This window comes from Phoenix dactylifera, chromosome 14 (genome assembly GCF_051530095.1).
Source record: "Phoenix dactylifera cultivar Ajwa chromosome 14, Ajwa_hap1_PhDact_Kaust_v1.1, whole genome shotgun sequence".
NCBI lineage: Eukaryota > Viridiplantae > Streptophyta > Magnoliopsida > Arecales > Arecaceae > Phoenix > Phoenix dactylifera.
In genome coordinates, this window is record NC_143203.1 from 24100908 (window position 1) to 24117512 (window position 16605).

A 16605-nucleotide genomic window follows, 5' to 3' on the forward strand; every position below is an offset into this window, starting at 1 on the left:
AACTCGCGGAATGCTAGTGTCAGCTTCTACTCTTCTGACCAAAAGGTGTACCCCGAATGATGGGCTGCATAGGCAGCCACTTAATCGGCCGCCCCATTAGCTATTATATTATATTATTATCCTTGTTTGAGAAAATAAAATAGCGTTTTGTTGCAAAATAAGGCATGGGAGAGAGGGATATGTCTTACTCCATTAAAGAGACGGCCCTGTTTCGGTGGAATAAATGTATTTTGATGTGTGGTTGAGAAATAAGTGCATAAAATAAATGGAGAGCTGCACATAATGCGTATTGAACTTCGCAATGGTTTAGATTTTATTACAAATACAAAATTTCTCTTTCGTTTTCTTGGAACAGGAGCAAGTCTATTTTATAGTATTCGTTTCTACCATAATTTTTGTAGAATAGACTAAAGCTATGTGAGAGATATAAACGTCAATTTTTTGATCTTCGGCAAGAATTTGGGGATATTCTCCTACCTTTAGGGATATCCTGCACTTATTTTGCAACCAAACACCATCTAAAAGTTCAAAAGAAGTGGATTTGCTCGAATACATCCCATTTTTTGAACATAATATTTCAATTTTCGGTCCACTAAGCCAAGCTAGTGCATACCAGTTTGAAGAACCCATGCTGCAATATAATTAATATATATATATATATCACAATTATACTTAAAATTTATTATATATAAATTAGCTATGTTTCTCTATAAAAATAAAGAATAGTCAAGCTTGAGTTTAATTAGGAAACTACAAGGACGCCAGCTTGTCATGATGCCGATGGCCATGCATGATAGTTTATTAGACTTTCATAATTTTAATGCCATTTTTTAAATTTCAGTAATTTGCATAAATTTGGAGAACTTGAAATTTACGCAAGTTTTACTAATAGGGTCGGCAATCTCAACTTTATATTATGATATGGTAATATGGTCGACAATCCAAATCTTGTCATGCTGCGGTGTCAACATAGAAATCCAAACCATCAGTTTACTATAAAAGATTCCATCACACCAAAGTCCTAATTTAGCCTTATCTCAATAGTTTTTTTATTAAAAAATTATAAAGAATGATCCGAATCCTGTCAATTACACTATATCCTTCCATGTGGATTGGACTGGTAGCATTAAAAGAAGAATTTACACCTCTAAAGCTGCAAATTTTTTAACAAAATGTGGACATTTTAGTAATATAGGATCTTGGTCCCAAAATACCTATCCATGGCCATGATTAAATTTACTGTGAGACTTGGTGGGCCTCCCCTGTTCTGTTTTCAGAGATGCAGAACCCTTACCACCAAACCCTTGTTTTGAAATAAAAAAAGAAATTATTAACGTTGGTAACGCGGAATTAATACTAATTAATACAGACACAACTTTTTATGGGAAACGATTAAAAAAAGGCTAAAAAAATCAACTCCGGGGAGCAAAGGGAAGGAGATAGGAATTGTTTGGCCTCCCATATTTCCCCTTGCCCAGAAACCCCAAGAGAAGCGAATCCAGATCAAAGCAAGCCTAAAAATCTTTCCAAGGTAGCACCTTTTTCTCCTCTTGCTTAAGATTTTGGGCGAATCTTATGGTTTTCTTCTGCCTCTTTTATTTCAGTTCCGTTTTCAAATTTTGCTTTTGTTTGTTAGCTTATTGGATCGAGAAGATAGATTTTTTTTTTTTTTTTTCTTTTGTCTTTCTGTTTTTTGTGCTTCTAGATTCTTCTATTCCAAGCTTATTTTATCTTGGGATTCTTCGGAAGCTTGAGGAATTTGCTCCTGTCTTCTTCCGCAAGAGAAAAGCCCTCTTTTTGGGGCCGTTTCAGATCTTCTCCTGGTAAATTCTTGGGATTTTGTTCGACCCTGAGCTTTCATTTGAAGTGAAACATGATTCCTTGGTCCGTTTTCAGGGCTTCTTTTTTCTCGTGTTAATTTCTTGTGCATGAAAGAAAGGAATCTCCTTGCCTATAATTTCTATCAGGTTCTCTTCTTTTCCCTTATGATCTGTGTCCAAACTTTGGACTTGTTAATTTATGTAGAAAGATAAATACTTAAACATCTATTTCTGCTGGATTGCAAACACTGAGATTTTTTTTCTAAAAAAAAATTCTTCTTGCTGTGACCAGTCTGAGATATGTTTTTTTTCTCTCTCCCTGTAGATTATCAGTTATGACAGGGGGATGAAGGGATAGATGTTTTTTAGCTGAAAGATTTCTGTCTGCTGGGCTGAGATTTGCATAGATCTGGTTTATCTAAAGTGCGCTTTCTTCCAATATAAATTGTTGGATTCTTTGCATTGTCTTAGTAGTGGAAGTTGGAAGAGGGGGGTGGATTGGGAAAATAGTAAGATGGGTGAAGCTCTTGCTGGTAGATACTGGTGCTATGTCTGTTCAGAGGTAGTCCATCCAGTCATGGAAGTGGAGCCTAAGTGCCCCCTTTGTGATAGTGGATTTGTGGAAGAGATGGATGGCAGAGGGGACATAGACACTGCTTCTGATCTTGGATCTGATCGGTCCCTCTCTCTATGGGCTCCGCTCTTGCTTGGAATGATGGGACGTCCCTCACGGCGGTCACGATTCCGAAGGGAAGAGGAAGATGATGACTCGGATCATGAGCTTGAAGATTTCCTACGAAGGAGGCGGCGGAACTCCGCCATACGTCAGCTGCTTCAAAGCCTCCGGGATGATATTAGGTCAGAGTCTGACAACCCCGAGATTGAAAGGGGGAGGGAGAGGGAAAGGGAAGGAGAAAGAGAAAGGATGATTGTCATCAGTTCTTTTAACCAAGCCATAATTCTCCAAGGAACCTTCGATTCTGACCAAGATTCCGGCAACAGTGGTGTCGGTGCCTCGTTGGGGGACTACTTTGTGGGGCCTGGTTTAGATCTATTGCTGCAGCAGTTGGCGGAGAATGACCCAGACAGATATGGCACACCACCAGCTCAGAAAGAGGCAGTGAATGCTTTGCCTACCGTAAAAATTGAGGAAAGCATGAATTGTTCAGTCTGTTTGGAGGATGTCACTATTGGAGCAGAGACTAAGGAGATGCCCTGCAAACACAGGTTCCATAGTGGGTGTCTATTGCCATGGCTGGAGCTCCATAGTTCATGCCCTGTGTGCAGGTTTCAGCTGCCTTCTGATGAATCAAAGGTTTCAAATGGCTCTAGCAATGGCGATAATAGGGTGGAAGGCAGTGGTGAGGATGGTAGTGATGGGGATGGTAGGGGAAATGGTAATAGATTCTGGCTTCCTGTCCCTTGGCCTTTTAATGGACTGTTCTCGTTGTCAGGGTCTGAGAATGGTGGCAATTCTTCCTCAAATTCACCATCATCATCGGCTTCTGGAAGTGACTCACATGCAGAGGAGAACTGAACATGTTTGCTTAACGGCTTGAGAGTAGTGGAGGACATGCGAGCAGATTCTGGGTTCCATCTGGTGGGTGTTTTATAGTCTGTTGTCGTTGTCAATACCGCGTAGTGGTTAAGTTCATCCTCGACTATATCCACATCTGGAAATAACTTCCATGTAGATAGAGAACCAAAGATGTTTCTTTGGTGGTTATCTTCTTTACTTTCATGCTATCATTCTGTACATAACCTTTTGTTAACTGAACTGGGACGAGTTCCTTCTCTCTAGTTTTTCTCCAAAGCTTCCTGCCTTTGTGTTTGAAGGATGATATCTATTGTAATGCTCCGTTGTCTTTTAATTTTAAATAAGTTGAACAAATATAATAAGAGAGACATAAGTTTGGGTCAGGAAGTCAGAGTTTTCTCTGAAGGATTATGCGTTTTATTTGATTTTCTTGTTTGTGCTTCTGAAACAGTTATTACTGGAAATTCTAGTTACAGAGATGATATTCATGTAAATGGTTGCTTTCAGAATTGTTTTTGCAGCTCAAATTCATGGCTAATTGTTGAAATATGGATCATGACCTCTAAGTCCCAAGGGCTGTCATCAACACTGAAGAGCTGTTTATGTCAATATCACAAACATTTTTCAACATCTTGAGGAACAAATGTTTGAAGAAAGTTATCATGATAAGTAATCTCCCCATGGATCTCATATCAAGGTATGATGAGTTATCATTTATCAATTTTTGATCTTTTATTTTGCCAATTTGATATTAATGGAGGACTAAACCTGAGCATCTGCTAGAGGATGGTGTGGGCTTGTTATTCAAAATTGTGGGCAGGCGAGCAGGGGTGGACTCCCACCTGCACTATAATTACGCAGGTCCAGATGGTTGGGGATGCATCGTCTAAGAATCGAGAACCTCTGGTTACCGCACTGGGGCAATCCAAATTCTCTGTCACAACTCAATTGGCTGCAGAGTAAGGTTGAATTGCAAGTATTTCGAGGTATATAACTGGATTGTATGGATAGTATTGATTCTATTCACATCTGTGACCTTATTTTGGCTTAAGGGTTGAAATATAGAGTGATAACCCCCATTGCTAGCTGCGATAGGCTGATCTGAACTTCCTTCTCATGGACATGCAGGATTCGATGGTGTTGGAAAGGGTTTTCCAAATATATTGGGAGGATCTGAATTTGTTTAGGGTATGGAGGCTGGGTGACTTGGGCAAACAGCTAAACAAAACTTGGTGTGTGAACAGCAGAAGCCTTATGTTATAATGAAATAACATTTACCACCAGGTGGCATGCCAGTGCCTGATTATTGATGAAGATGTATCAGTTCAGCCAATCTTTGCTGTTTAATGATCTTTACATATTGCATCATTCTTTGCAGGATTACTCTGGCCTCAGATGCTGAGAAAAATTATTGCTGGTTATTTATATAGCACAAAGCATTGGATATGAATACCTTGTTTCAGGTGATCGAGGATTTTCAGTCTATCTGCAATAATTTTGCCACCAGGTGGTACTGCTAGTGCTTGATTATGGTTCAGTCAACATGGAGGATCCACCTCAGGTTTGATCTTCGGGAGTTCTCAGTGAATTCCTTCCATTTCCTTAATCAAACACTTGTACATGGATGAGATCTTGCTTCACAGAAGGCAGGCATTATGTTGGCTTTCAAGGTGAAAGCAGCCTCCACATTCTTTTTTTTTGAATAACACCCTGAAGGAATAGACCTTTATTATGTACGTGTCAGCTAAGTGAACTCACAATTATATTAGCAAAAACAGCCACTATATTTAAAATCCCTATTTTATGATTGCCAAAAACTTATTGGATTGTAGGCATTTCAAGGTGTTTATTTGATTGCCATCCACATTATACAATGAATTTATTTTACATCTTCTCTATTCATTATAACAGAATAATACATTTTAATGCAGATCCCATAACTATCCTGGAGAAAGAAATAAAGGTCCATGATCTGGAAAAAAGAAATTGCTACTAGATTATTAAACGAAAGCGCTTAGGAAATATAAATTTATAATTAATCTGAAAAAATCCCTCCCCCCTCCTCCTCCAATGGGTATGGTATGTAGTAAAAATTTTTGGTATATATATCACATATATAAATATAAACAGCCACCAGGTCTAGCCTATAATTTTCAAGGGATTTTACCTCTAAATTTAAATTAATCAAGATATTTTTAATATTATCCAATTGTAATTGAAGGTAATTCACATCATCAGCCTTTGCGAATCCAGTTTACTTGAAAGCTAACCTAACCCAACTCAACATTCTTTCAATTGGGTCAGTTTGGTGTTCGGTTGATCAAGGTTGAGTATGATTAATTTAGTTAGCATATGTTGTATAGGTAATTTAACTTGGATAAAAGCTTGGAACACTTTTGTTAAGTCAGTATTCCATTGGTTGGGACTTTTGCCTTGAAATAAAAAGAAGCAAAAGTATTCCATTGGTTGGAACTTTGTTTGGGTCAAATGCAATTCTGCAACTCAAAAAGGCCTTGAATATAGTGGAATGAAACACTAGGTTGGCTCCAAAGCTGGCGTTTAGATCAACCGTAAGACCTAATCACGGGTGCAGACTGGGTTTGGGGTTGGGATCCATAAAACTGCAAACTTTTCCTACCCAACGAACGGGTTGGGCTCAGGGTTGGGCTGGTTGAGCGCAACGCAACCTGACCCAATTGAAGGATTTGTTTTTGATCAAAACAAAGGATTCTTCTCTAACTTGGTTGCTAATATTTGACGCACTAATGCTCTTAATTTCAGACGTGGGTGAACCCAATCTCAGCCTAAGCTCGTTTGCAGCACATTGGGCTGGGTTTGCACCAAGCATGCAAGCCTGGTATGGGCTTAGTAAGCTTAAGTTGATAGGATGAGGTAGATTTATTTATATATTTTATATTTTTTTACACTCCTCCTCACATGTGGGCCGGACTTTTCGTTAATGGGTGAGCCCAATATGTGAAATTATTAATAATAGGCCGGACTTTCTTTTAATGGGTGAACCCATATTAAAATTACCACTTGTCTCAGAAACTTAAATTGATAGGATGGGATAGATTTATTTATATATTTTATATTTTCTTACACGAAACCTGACTCGTCGCAATATACTGGATACTCCTATGAAACTAAGACCAGGGATGGCAATCGGTCAGGTCGAACAAAATACAGATTAGGTCGGATACATGATAGATTAAAATCTGTTAGTCCGAACATAACATGGTTATTAAAAAGGTCAAAAATATAGATCCAAATTTGACAATTTTATTAAACAGACAATAGCGCTCGATCTACAATGGGTTGAATCAAATTAAACGGATTAAATGGTAAAGCATTGCCACCCATAGCTAAGACTCTGGATAGATCAAAACTTTCTAGAGAACCTTCTCTACCATGACAAGGGTACAATTGGCTGGATAGATCAATGTGTACACTTTCTTTGTGAGTGGATAGAGATCAACATGCACATGATCCCTTGAAGTGCATATGTTGTTATATATCCAGCTGCATGCATGACACTGCTACTTTGATGTCGCACTCAAAAACGCCTGTGCTTTTGTTATTATACATAGAAAGACATCCATCTCCATACCACAAACTTGTTGTTGATCAAAGAGAGCGACTTCACCATTTGCACACAGGATGCAAACCTAAGAGAGTCGGGTGGCCATTTTTGTTTCAGATTGTGGGACCTACCGAGTCTGATCAAATATTACAGAAATCTATCCTTGTCGAGCTCAACAGTTCACCAGCAAACCATCACAGGGCTTGATCATTTCAGAGCATCTAAACAATAGAAGAACAGTTGACACCACTGAAGCAAATACACTGGCTGAAAGCCATTAAAAGGTGGAGGCAGCTTTCTGGAGCATCTCAAGCATGGAATATTAGGAACCAGATACAGATGCCCCACCATATGAAAAGAAGCAAGGAATCTGGAAGTATGATGAGGAACAGCAAAAGCCTTGCTCATAGGAATTTCCCTTGCAACTTGTGAGACACAGGTGCCGAAGGACACTGAAAGAAGAATATATGCTCTGGTTATGGTCCGCAGAATATATGTTTAGGAATCGGACAGCTTCGGTCAAAAAAGCTCAAGTGAACTTCAGTCTGCTCCACTGGGTTCGACTCTACTGAGTTCCAAAGGTTAATCATATCAGGAGAGGGTTCTTCTGAAAGTAAATCATGCACAATTGCTTTAATTTTTTCCTTTTTTGGAAGGTATAATCTACTAATATTTTGGAAGCAATTTATTTATTGGTTATTTTTTCGGAACGTCGGGGAAGAGAATTGCCTTTTCTGGATTTGTTTTTTTTTAAAAAATCTATCAGGAAAGAATCCAAATTAGATGCCAAATGGACACAAATCTTAGCAAGATATTACCGATTTCATTATTTTAAGCTACCTTCCTCTCCCTGAGGTCCATAAGCATAACCGGCATGATGACCAGGAATCTGATGCCGCATTCAGAACTAAAGAACGATGGAACTCTATACTGCCAACAATGGTAGAAGCTTGTAACCAGATGCAAGGTATTAAATTCTGAGACGGTGGTGTCCCAGTTTTTTCATGAAATGGAATGCCCCGCTGTCCTGCCTCATTCATGTAGCAGTTCCGATAATGCATCATAGTACATATTCTCCATTTCTCATCCCTTCTTTCCTTCCTTCCTTTCTCTTTTTTTTCCTTTTTTTTTCTTTCCTTTCTATCTTTCTTTCTTTCTCGTTCTTCTTTTTTTCCTCTTTTCTTTTCTTCTTTTTTTTTTTTTTTCCACTCTCTTCTTATCCCTTCCTTTATTTCGTTTTTCCTTTTTCTTCTTCTTTCTCTTTTCCTCCTTTCTTTCTTTCTTTCCTTTTTCCTCTTTCTTCTTTCTTCCTTGTTCCTTGCTTTCTTTCCTTTTTCTTTTCCATATCTTTCCTTCCTTTCTTTCCTCTTTCTTTTTCTCTTCCGCCTCGCATGAGTTGGTTTGAAGTCCAGACCTCATCTCGTCTTCTCACAGAAACAGGACAAGACAGTCGAAACAACCTCTATCCTGCTGGAACTTAAAACCTTGACCAGATAATTATTTTTTTTCTTATGCCAAATTATAAACCTGCATAGTCTTGGAGAAGATAAAAGATATTGCCAATAAAATACCATCTGCTAATATAATAAGGCAATGTTGTACTCAGCTCACTCCCAACGTGATATAGATCACAAGCTCTTTTTTTCTTTTGAGTGAAAAAAGTGGGGAAAAAAATCATAGGTCCACGCTTGATTTCTCTTTGATTTTTTTGTATGAAATTAATTTATTCAAATAGTCATTGTAATACTGCAACAACACGAAGAAATGGAAGCCTGTTGCTGGTGGAAATCAATAACCTATGGACAGAGCCAATACAGGGAACTAATCATTTAGTTCAGTCATTTGACAGAGGAAAAGGATATTACTTGGAAGCTGAATTAGTAGTAGATTATACACCTAGTGGACATCAGCAAACAATATTCACTAGTCTAATTGGGGCCAATGAGTAGTCTTTACTTGAACATTGCTTCCTATCAGGATATTTTCTTCTACCATGCTGGAACGATATCTAAACACTAGTTGCAATTAATTATGGCCATCTTTTTCTCTTTTTTTTTGCTAAAAAAAACAGAGGGGGGGAGGGGGGAGCCTCACCCGCGTAGCAACCCCCACTGAGCTCTCTTCCATCATAAAATGTTTGATGCAGATAGAAAGTTTGCTCATATCCTCCCTGACCTGTGCGTTACTCCATATGTGAGTACATCACCCAGCGCCACCACAGTGCCAGCTGGACCAGATGACGCTCCCTGGTGGAAACAAAGCTCCGTTCCAACTGTGCTACTACCTTGGTGGCATGGCCATCTTCTTTGACCCTTCAACCTGAAGCCACTTGGATCTTCACGCCAACTCTAGGCCAATGTTGAAGCACACTGAGCTTCCAGAAACAATATATCCCATTTTATTTGCAAGGGCAAATTCCATGTTATCCTCATGTCAAAAGCACAAAGAACAAAAAATCTTACTGTCCTGCTCGTATAGTAATCCTCATCATGGTTATTTTTATGCTGAGATCTCTTTACTGATCTTAATTTATTATTTAGCCACTCTAATATAGTCAAATTTGTGATGTTCTTGTTTATCTTTCTATCTTTCTTTATAACAAAAGGAAAACAAGTTACTGATATACTTGTGTGTGATTTATTCATCAGACTGGCTGTAGATGTGTCCCTGCTTCCTGACAGCCGTCTAATATTGTGCTTTAGATAGAGCATAGCATCATTACCAGAACAACAAAAGCATAACTAAGAAATCATTTGGTAAAATCTCAAACTGTGAGTATATCAAGAAGCTGGAAACAAGCATAACAATTAGATTAGAAATTGGATGAAGGCATGTCTCGACGCCTGAGTTTCCTATTCATGTGATAACACTGGAATGGTAGAAAGAGCTAGGAACAGGCAGAGGCTAAGAGAGGAGAAAGTTGGAAGTAAGAAGGCCAGATCCCACATTCCAAAACTATTTGAAACAAGAATTCACCTTCTAATTGAACTCCATTCAACAAAAAAATTGAGCATTTGGAATGCATGGCCTATACCCAATCCTGTATGCTTCTCTCCCATCTCTTACTATTTTCAGACATTCACCAATTGTCTGGGGATAGCTGAGATCCAGAACTTGGGCACCAGAAGAGGCCCTACTTGTAATTTGCAGAATTGTGTATACTGCAATCAATGAAGAGAAGCAAAAGCTGAAATTTGTAAACCAAGATAATTCGACAAGGACGTTTCTATCTGCAGGCTCTTCGGCCAAAGATGTTTCTTTTGATAAGCCAGGTGGTTGGCCTCGAGGTCTGAAATTTCAAATTCCAAAATTCCATGAGTGTGAACTTGTGGAACCACACCTCAAACCTTTTTTCACCGTCCAAAAAGCACAGCCATCGTCAACATTTCCTTAAAATATACAGCACAGTACAGGTTAAAATTCTGGGGACCCATCGGAAGCCCCACACTGCATGGCCGGCAACCAACTAGTTGATTTGAAATGTAAAAATTTATACCGAATCCAAAGACACCAATGAACTGTTACCTTTACTTCCCAAGCTAGTCCTATAAATTACTGACTGAAGAATAAAAGTGACATAGTGGAGCTTAAAAGGAAATACATACAATTTGTATCGACAAATAGAGGACATCAACACTAAAGGAGAAAAGAGTTTCAGATGCATTTGCTCTTTGGGCCACTCGCCTTTAAAGAGAAGTCTTTCGCTATTGACCTGGATGGTTGGAGGAAATGCTAAACTGGATGATAGTTACAGTCACTCTGTGAGGGCAACTGGAGTTTAAACAAGGAGCCGCACCTACTTGTCAAGATCAAATAAAAAAGGGGATATATATTCCTGCTTATACTTTTCCTGAAAGAGGAATTCCATCTTGATTTTTCTTTTTTTAAAAAGGCAGAGTGGGGTGTCGACATATGCCACAATGGAAGTTTTTCAACAATTACCTTAATGGAAGCTCTCAACACTTTGATGTAGTATGTTTTAAGATTCTTCCTAGCCAGATAAGCTTCCTCTTCTCAATCTAATGGGATATTATTATGCACAATCTTGTAATCTGATCAAGAGAATTCTATATATACAAAAAAAGGGGAAAAATGCTCTAGTTATACATGCAGACCATTTGGTCTCACTTAACTGGTGGAAGGGAGCATAAGAATCTTGCAGTTTTCTGTTCTATTAATTCTTAATGATGTCTTGTTCCACAGGGATTAGAGTCTCTCACATGTAAAGGCAATACTGTTTTTGTCTCTCCTCTTATGTCAAAACTATGTCGATGGGCAAAGGATATAGTTCAGGTTCTGGAGATCAAAATAGGACCATATAGGCCATTAAATGATGCATAAATTATTCACCTTAAGATGACTACAGAGAGATTCTCTCGGAATAATTTAGTCAAGTTATCTGGGGTAAATGAGCACAATAGTCTAGGCATGAAAAAATCAGCGACCTAAATAGTAATGTTTTGAGCTACCTCTAGTCCTCAACACATATTCATTAATGAAGACTTTGGATGCATGAGGAATGGCCATATGAGCTTTCCCCAGCCTAGGATGAGGCAAGATATGGTGAATGAATATAATCCAAGTCAGGTTAAAGATTCATGACGAGAGTCTAGACAAACTACAAAAGATAGCAGATATGAAACCTGTAGACACACTACAGAAGAGAGTAGATATGAAACCTTTGCAACCATATAGGCACACAGAGAATAAGCATATTACTAACATAAACAAGTGTTAAGTTATGAGATATTACCTATAATCAAAGGTTTTGACCTTGTAAATACATCAGATTCCTACACAAGCCAAATAAATGAATTTGTAGATGCAAATTACTAATGTAAAAATGCACACATGTACAAAAATGAATGCAGAGACATACATAATCATGTGCATGCATACATATATAATATTATAGTAACGAGCAGATTCAAAGATAACAGAAAGTCAAGTAGTCCAACATGAGCAACTATGAAGTATGAAAGAAACTATTCTTTCTGATCTTAATATTGTATATTTGCACCAAATTCAAGTGCAACAGTTGGTGATTGACTGATGGCTTCAGATGAATGTTGATTGAATGGGGTCCACTTCTTTTCTGCTATGTTGTTGAATAAGTACCAATCTTAACAGAGGAGACAAAAGGGAATTACATGCTTATTCCAAATTCTGTACCTTGCTTTCAAACAGTACAAAGAAAGCATCAATTAACAGTATGTATTAGTTTTTCAAATATGATGTTCTGTTTCTCAATGCATCAGTCAAAGAACCTTAAGAACTTCTATCATTAATACATACAAAATTCCTGAAATTCTACCTCTTATAGTCCCAAACCAGAATATATACCATTGTAATATTTTAAGTCGCATATGATGACTCATGGAATGCCAAAGCATCATGGAACAATCACCAAGCATGACCCTTTGAAGGCCCAAAGAAACAAGCGTTCCACATGCAGTGCATCTAAGAAATGAGTTGTTTCAAAAAGTTCAATGAATCAGGAACTCCAAAGATTTTAAGAAATATCAAGTGGCAAACTGTTGTATCAGAAATTCCCTTGGAGGGGAAAAAGGTTTTTCTTTTTCTGCAGAGATCAATCTAGAAATAGATTGTTATAGATATATTCCTTTACATATATCACAAGTGAAATCTGGAGCACGAAAAAGTTGTCAGTGGCCTGAGAATTGACAACAAAAGTTGACAGGGGCCACAAGAAACTAAAGCAAATACAATGTATCATATCAATTGCCTTGAAGATTGGATAAGGTTGAGTGTTCGTTCCAAAGATTCCAAATACTTTTGAGCCTTATAAAGAGAACCTAGAATGCACTCCTTATTGTTGTGAGAAGAAATGAAAGCCAAAGTTCATTCCCTAAGAGCAGAAGAACTTTGGAAGCCGGCACAATAGAAGCAAATCAGTGTAGGCACTAGCAGCTTCCACATAAATTTCCAGCACATAAAAGGAAATAAAGGTATGGATCTCCAAACAGATCATGCTTGCATTATGCACGCTTCTTTAATTATCTTCAAACTGCTGTCCATTCATCAGCAGGAAATGTATCATCAACATCAAGGAAAGAATGACCTGTTCTCTTCTAGGGCAGCCTTTCCACCAGAAAGGCATCTATACCTACAAGGAGGAAATGCTCCAGGAAATTCAGGACTAATTCTCTCAACTGATGCTAAGCCTAGACTGAAATGGACCCCAGAGCTCCATCAACGTTTTATAGAAGCAGTGAATCAACTGGGTGGAGCAGACAGTAAGTATACAAATAAAGAAGAACGAAAAAACATAACAGCAAAATTTGTTTCTTTGAGTAGAAAATTCATTCTGCCAAGTCAGCTAATTCAAAGATTTCATCATTCAGAGGCTACTCCAAAAACAGTTATGAGGCTTATGGGCATTCCAGGACTGACCTTATATCACCTAAAAAGCCATCTTCAGGTACCCACAGTTTTTTTTTAAAAATTTTCACGTGAAATTTTGATCTATAACACTGAAAGTAAGTTGGTATTTCGATTTCCAGAAATACAGGCTTAGTAAAAATCTTCAAGCTCAAGTTAATACTGGGAGCACCAAGAATGGTAGGAGAGCAGTCTCTCAAAATTTATCTTGGACATCTATAGCATGTGAAAATTATGTAAACATAGATTTGCTATGTTTCAGTTACAGGATCCGTGATAGCAGCTGACAGGACATCTGAAGTGAGTGGAGCACTAACGGACACTACAAACATTGTGTCTCATTCAAACAAGTAATCAATCACAGAAGACAAATACTAGATTGCTGTTCTTCTAAGAAAGTTTGTGCTAATGATATGTTTTTGGATCTCAGAACCATGCAGATAAGCAAAGCACTTCAGATGAATATTGAAGCGCAAAGACAGCTGCATGAGCAACTTGAGGTGAGGGCCAGTAATAAAATAGCTAATACTGTTTTAAGCAATGACAGACTAATCAATAAATCTAGCTTAGGTTGATAAAATGGGCTTTATGAAGCACCTTTATGTAAATAATATGAACCAAAAGAAGATTCAATTTTAAGTAGCATTCCATTGCAGGCAAAGTCTTAGTGCTAAATGCCCTGAGCTGTTGTACAGTATTTACATAATAATAAAATAGATACTGTCATGAAAAACAAGTATACTTACAGATACAAACCCTGCCACCCTGATATACATCACAAAGACACGTATATGTATGTACATATTTGGATGAATGGATGGATAGTCAATTTAAATTTTCATGATGTAAAACGACAAGAATGAAACAACAAGAACCTTATCAGTTTATTACCTCTGCTTGCTTTATGCGTAAAATAAATGTGGTGGCAAGATCATATATGATTATAACATTCTAATCTCCTCATAGGGTTAAAAGTTGCAAGAAAGCTACCCTGGACTAAAATAATAATTTTTTTACGCTGTCCTTGTTCCACCAAGTTAGTGTCTCATTTCATGCTGATAGATAGAAGACAAGCTTTGTTCTAAACCAGAGACTATACTGGAATCAAATAGGTCCAAAGGCACTTACAGCTCCGGATAGAGGCCCAGGGTAAATACTTGCAATCAGTGCTGGAGAAGGCCCAAGAGACTCTTGGCAAGCCGAGCGTGGGTTCTGTAGGGCTGGAAGCTGCCAAAGTGCAACTCTCTGAACTGGCCTCTAAAGTATCAAAAGAATGCTTTGGTACTGCATTTCCAAGTTTGAAAGAATCTTCCAGTTTACACACCCTGCAAGGACAGACAACCCAATTTTCTGATTATTCAGGGGATAGTTGCTTGACTTCGTGTGAAGAATTCCAAAAGGACCGAGAAACACATAATGTCTGTGTTGGATTAGGAACTTGTCCTAGCAATTCACCCCTATGCACGCAACAGATAGGGAAGGATCCCACACTTGAACAGAATCAGTTCATGTGGTGCGGGAATGTGAATGAGCATAGATTGCTTCATTCATCCACAGTAAAAAAAAATGACATGTCAATTTTTCCAGTTGAGGGAGAGTCCAACATAGTAACAAAGAATATTAAAGTGCAAGGAGAAAATGGATGCAGTATTAGCATTTCTGAGGCAAGACGAAAAGGAATAGATGGAGAGGACCCTTATCTTGAATTGCCAAACTGCAAGAGAGCAGCAGTCAAGCAAGAGAGAGGAAATCAGTTGAATGAATTTGCATTGCCATGTCTAACATCACAGCTAGATCTAAATTCCCATGATGACAATGATCCTCCTCCAGGCTGCAGACAATTTGATTTGAATGGTTTCAGCTGGAGCTGAGGATGTTATGTAAGCCAATCAGCAGACACACTTAATGAATAACATGCTCCTATGCTAATATTACAAGTCTAGCATTTATAGTTAACTTGTGAATAGGCTGCATTACATGTTGATAACCCACAATCCTTCTCAAGCCTTCAGACGTTTAACATGATATTAAACTTTAGAGACTATCCTGCAGTATGGCATGCCAGTTAGTGTTTCTGTTGGACATGTACTGAGTAAATATTACTTTAGTCTATTGTGACATCAGCAAACTCTGTAACAAAGTCTAACACAGAATCTCCAGATTTCTTTCCAGTAGGTTGCAGCTGCATAGCATGAAATTGAACTAATGTCATACACATGATGTTCTACACGACACCGCAATCAGAACGCCAATAAATATCCCGACAAGAAGTGCAGGCCAGCTGCAATCTTTGCAGTTCGTCAGGATTCATATAGGATTGTATTCACAGGATTTCTCATCCTCTTGTTTTGTCAGCAGCACACAAGCAATAAGATCCCTCTGGAGTTGCACTGTTGTCATTCTTTCTTCCAGACGAGTCGAATTGCACAAGTTATCTAACCCACAAGCAACAAAGCAATAACACATTCTCTATTTCTATTAGCCAAAATAATTCTGTTACATTTGCATAAAAATATAAAATTTAATTTGCTTTTCATCAATAAAAAAAGTGAAACTCATGTGAAACAGAATATTATGACTACTCCAAAAATGACGCACATAAAGTTTCAACAAATCGACTTGAAGAAGACCATGCAATTAAAGGAAAGGATATCTCCACTTTCAGTCACTAACCCAACAAGTGCGAATATAATGTAAAGGTATCATGAAACAGGAAACTGAAATGGCAAACTTTTTGAATGAAAAAGGAAAAAGAAAATCTGATCTCTACTTGGTGGATAAAAACCATGCAGCATTCTTGGCTTTTTATGTCCTTTCCTGCAAGCATATTATAAAGCAATATTATCAACACTTTCATTTCCTATCCCACTGCAAATTTAGTGCAGCAGATTACTACAGAATCAATTGCTTTCAGTATTATACCTGTAATCAGTTTGTATTTGTAAACTCATTTCTGATTAAAGTTTATTGTTCCAGCATCTTCAAGTTAGGTAGGTAGTTTAAATTTTCACCAGTAAATCTTTCCAAAATTAGATAAACCCTAGACCGTTATGGCAAATATTCATAATTTTTTCCTCTTGATATTTACCATCTAGTTAATTATACTCTTGTAAATAAACTAACTCATTTCTAGACAAACATGATAATAATAATGTAATGGAATGATAAAATTGATGGACAGTGTTGACTCAGATATTTAACACGACATCTCCGTTTACCTGAACAGATATCATGCATAACCCTGAAGCAATGCTATTCATGCT

The 16605-nt window shown here is 37.8% G+C and overlaps 2 protein-coding genes across 9 annotated transcripts; both read left to right on the forward strand.

Annotated features, from left to right (window-relative positions):
• The first annotated feature begins 1324 nt into the window (after window positions 1-1324).
• LOC103719748 (E3 ubiquitin-protein ligase SIRP1-like) lies at window positions 1325-4690 on the forward strand. Of its 6 annotated transcripts, none has more exons than XR_015973305.1 (4): window positions 1394-1531; window positions 2146-3420; window positions 3865-4343; window positions 4486-4690. XR_015973305.1 is itself a non-coding variant. In XM_008809136.5 (4 exons), the coding sequence occupies exon 4, from the start codon at window positions 2335-2337 to the stop codon at window positions 3355-3357; it is 1023 nt and encodes a 340-aa protein (XP_008807358.3). In that variant the 5' UTR covers window positions 1410-1531; window positions 1750-1823; window positions 1897-1967; window positions 2146-2334; the 3' UTR covers window positions 3358-3740. The 6 variants fall into 6 exon arrangements, 5 of the variants coding, with proteins under 5 accessions (XP_088567142.1, XP_008807358.3, XP_026665290.3 ...); XM_008809136.5 differs by lacking the exons at window positions 3865-4343; window positions 4486-4690 and adding exons at window positions 1750-1823; window positions 1897-1967 and having other exon boundaries at window positions 1410-1531; window positions 2146-3740; XM_026809489.4 differs by lacking the exons at window positions 3865-4343; window positions 4486-4690 and adding exons at window positions 1706-1823; window positions 1897-1967 and having other exon boundaries at window positions 1415-1531; window positions 2146-3740.
• An 8078-nt stretch (window positions 4691-12768) lies between these two features.
• Window positions 12769-15298, forward strand: LOC103719749 (myb-related protein 2-like). 3 transcript variants are annotated; one of them, XM_008809137.5, is made up of 7 exons: window positions 12775-12909; window positions 12987-13197; window positions 13306-13382; window positions 13465-13522; window positions 13605-13692; window positions 13773-13842; window positions 14455-15298. In XM_008809137.5, the coding sequence occupies exons 2-7, from the start codon at window positions 12993-12995 to the stop codon at window positions 15211-15213; spliced, it is 1257 nt and encodes a 418-aa protein (XP_008807359.3). In that variant the 5' UTR covers window positions 12775-12909; window positions 12987-12992; the 3' UTR covers window positions 15214-15298. The 3 variants fall into 3 exon arrangements, with proteins under 3 accessions (XP_088567141.1, XP_008807359.3, XP_008807360.3); XM_008809138.5 differs by having other exon boundaries at window positions 12990-13197; XM_088711015.2 differs by having other exon boundaries at window positions 12769-13197.
• Window positions 15299-16605: the final 1307 nt, after the last annotated feature.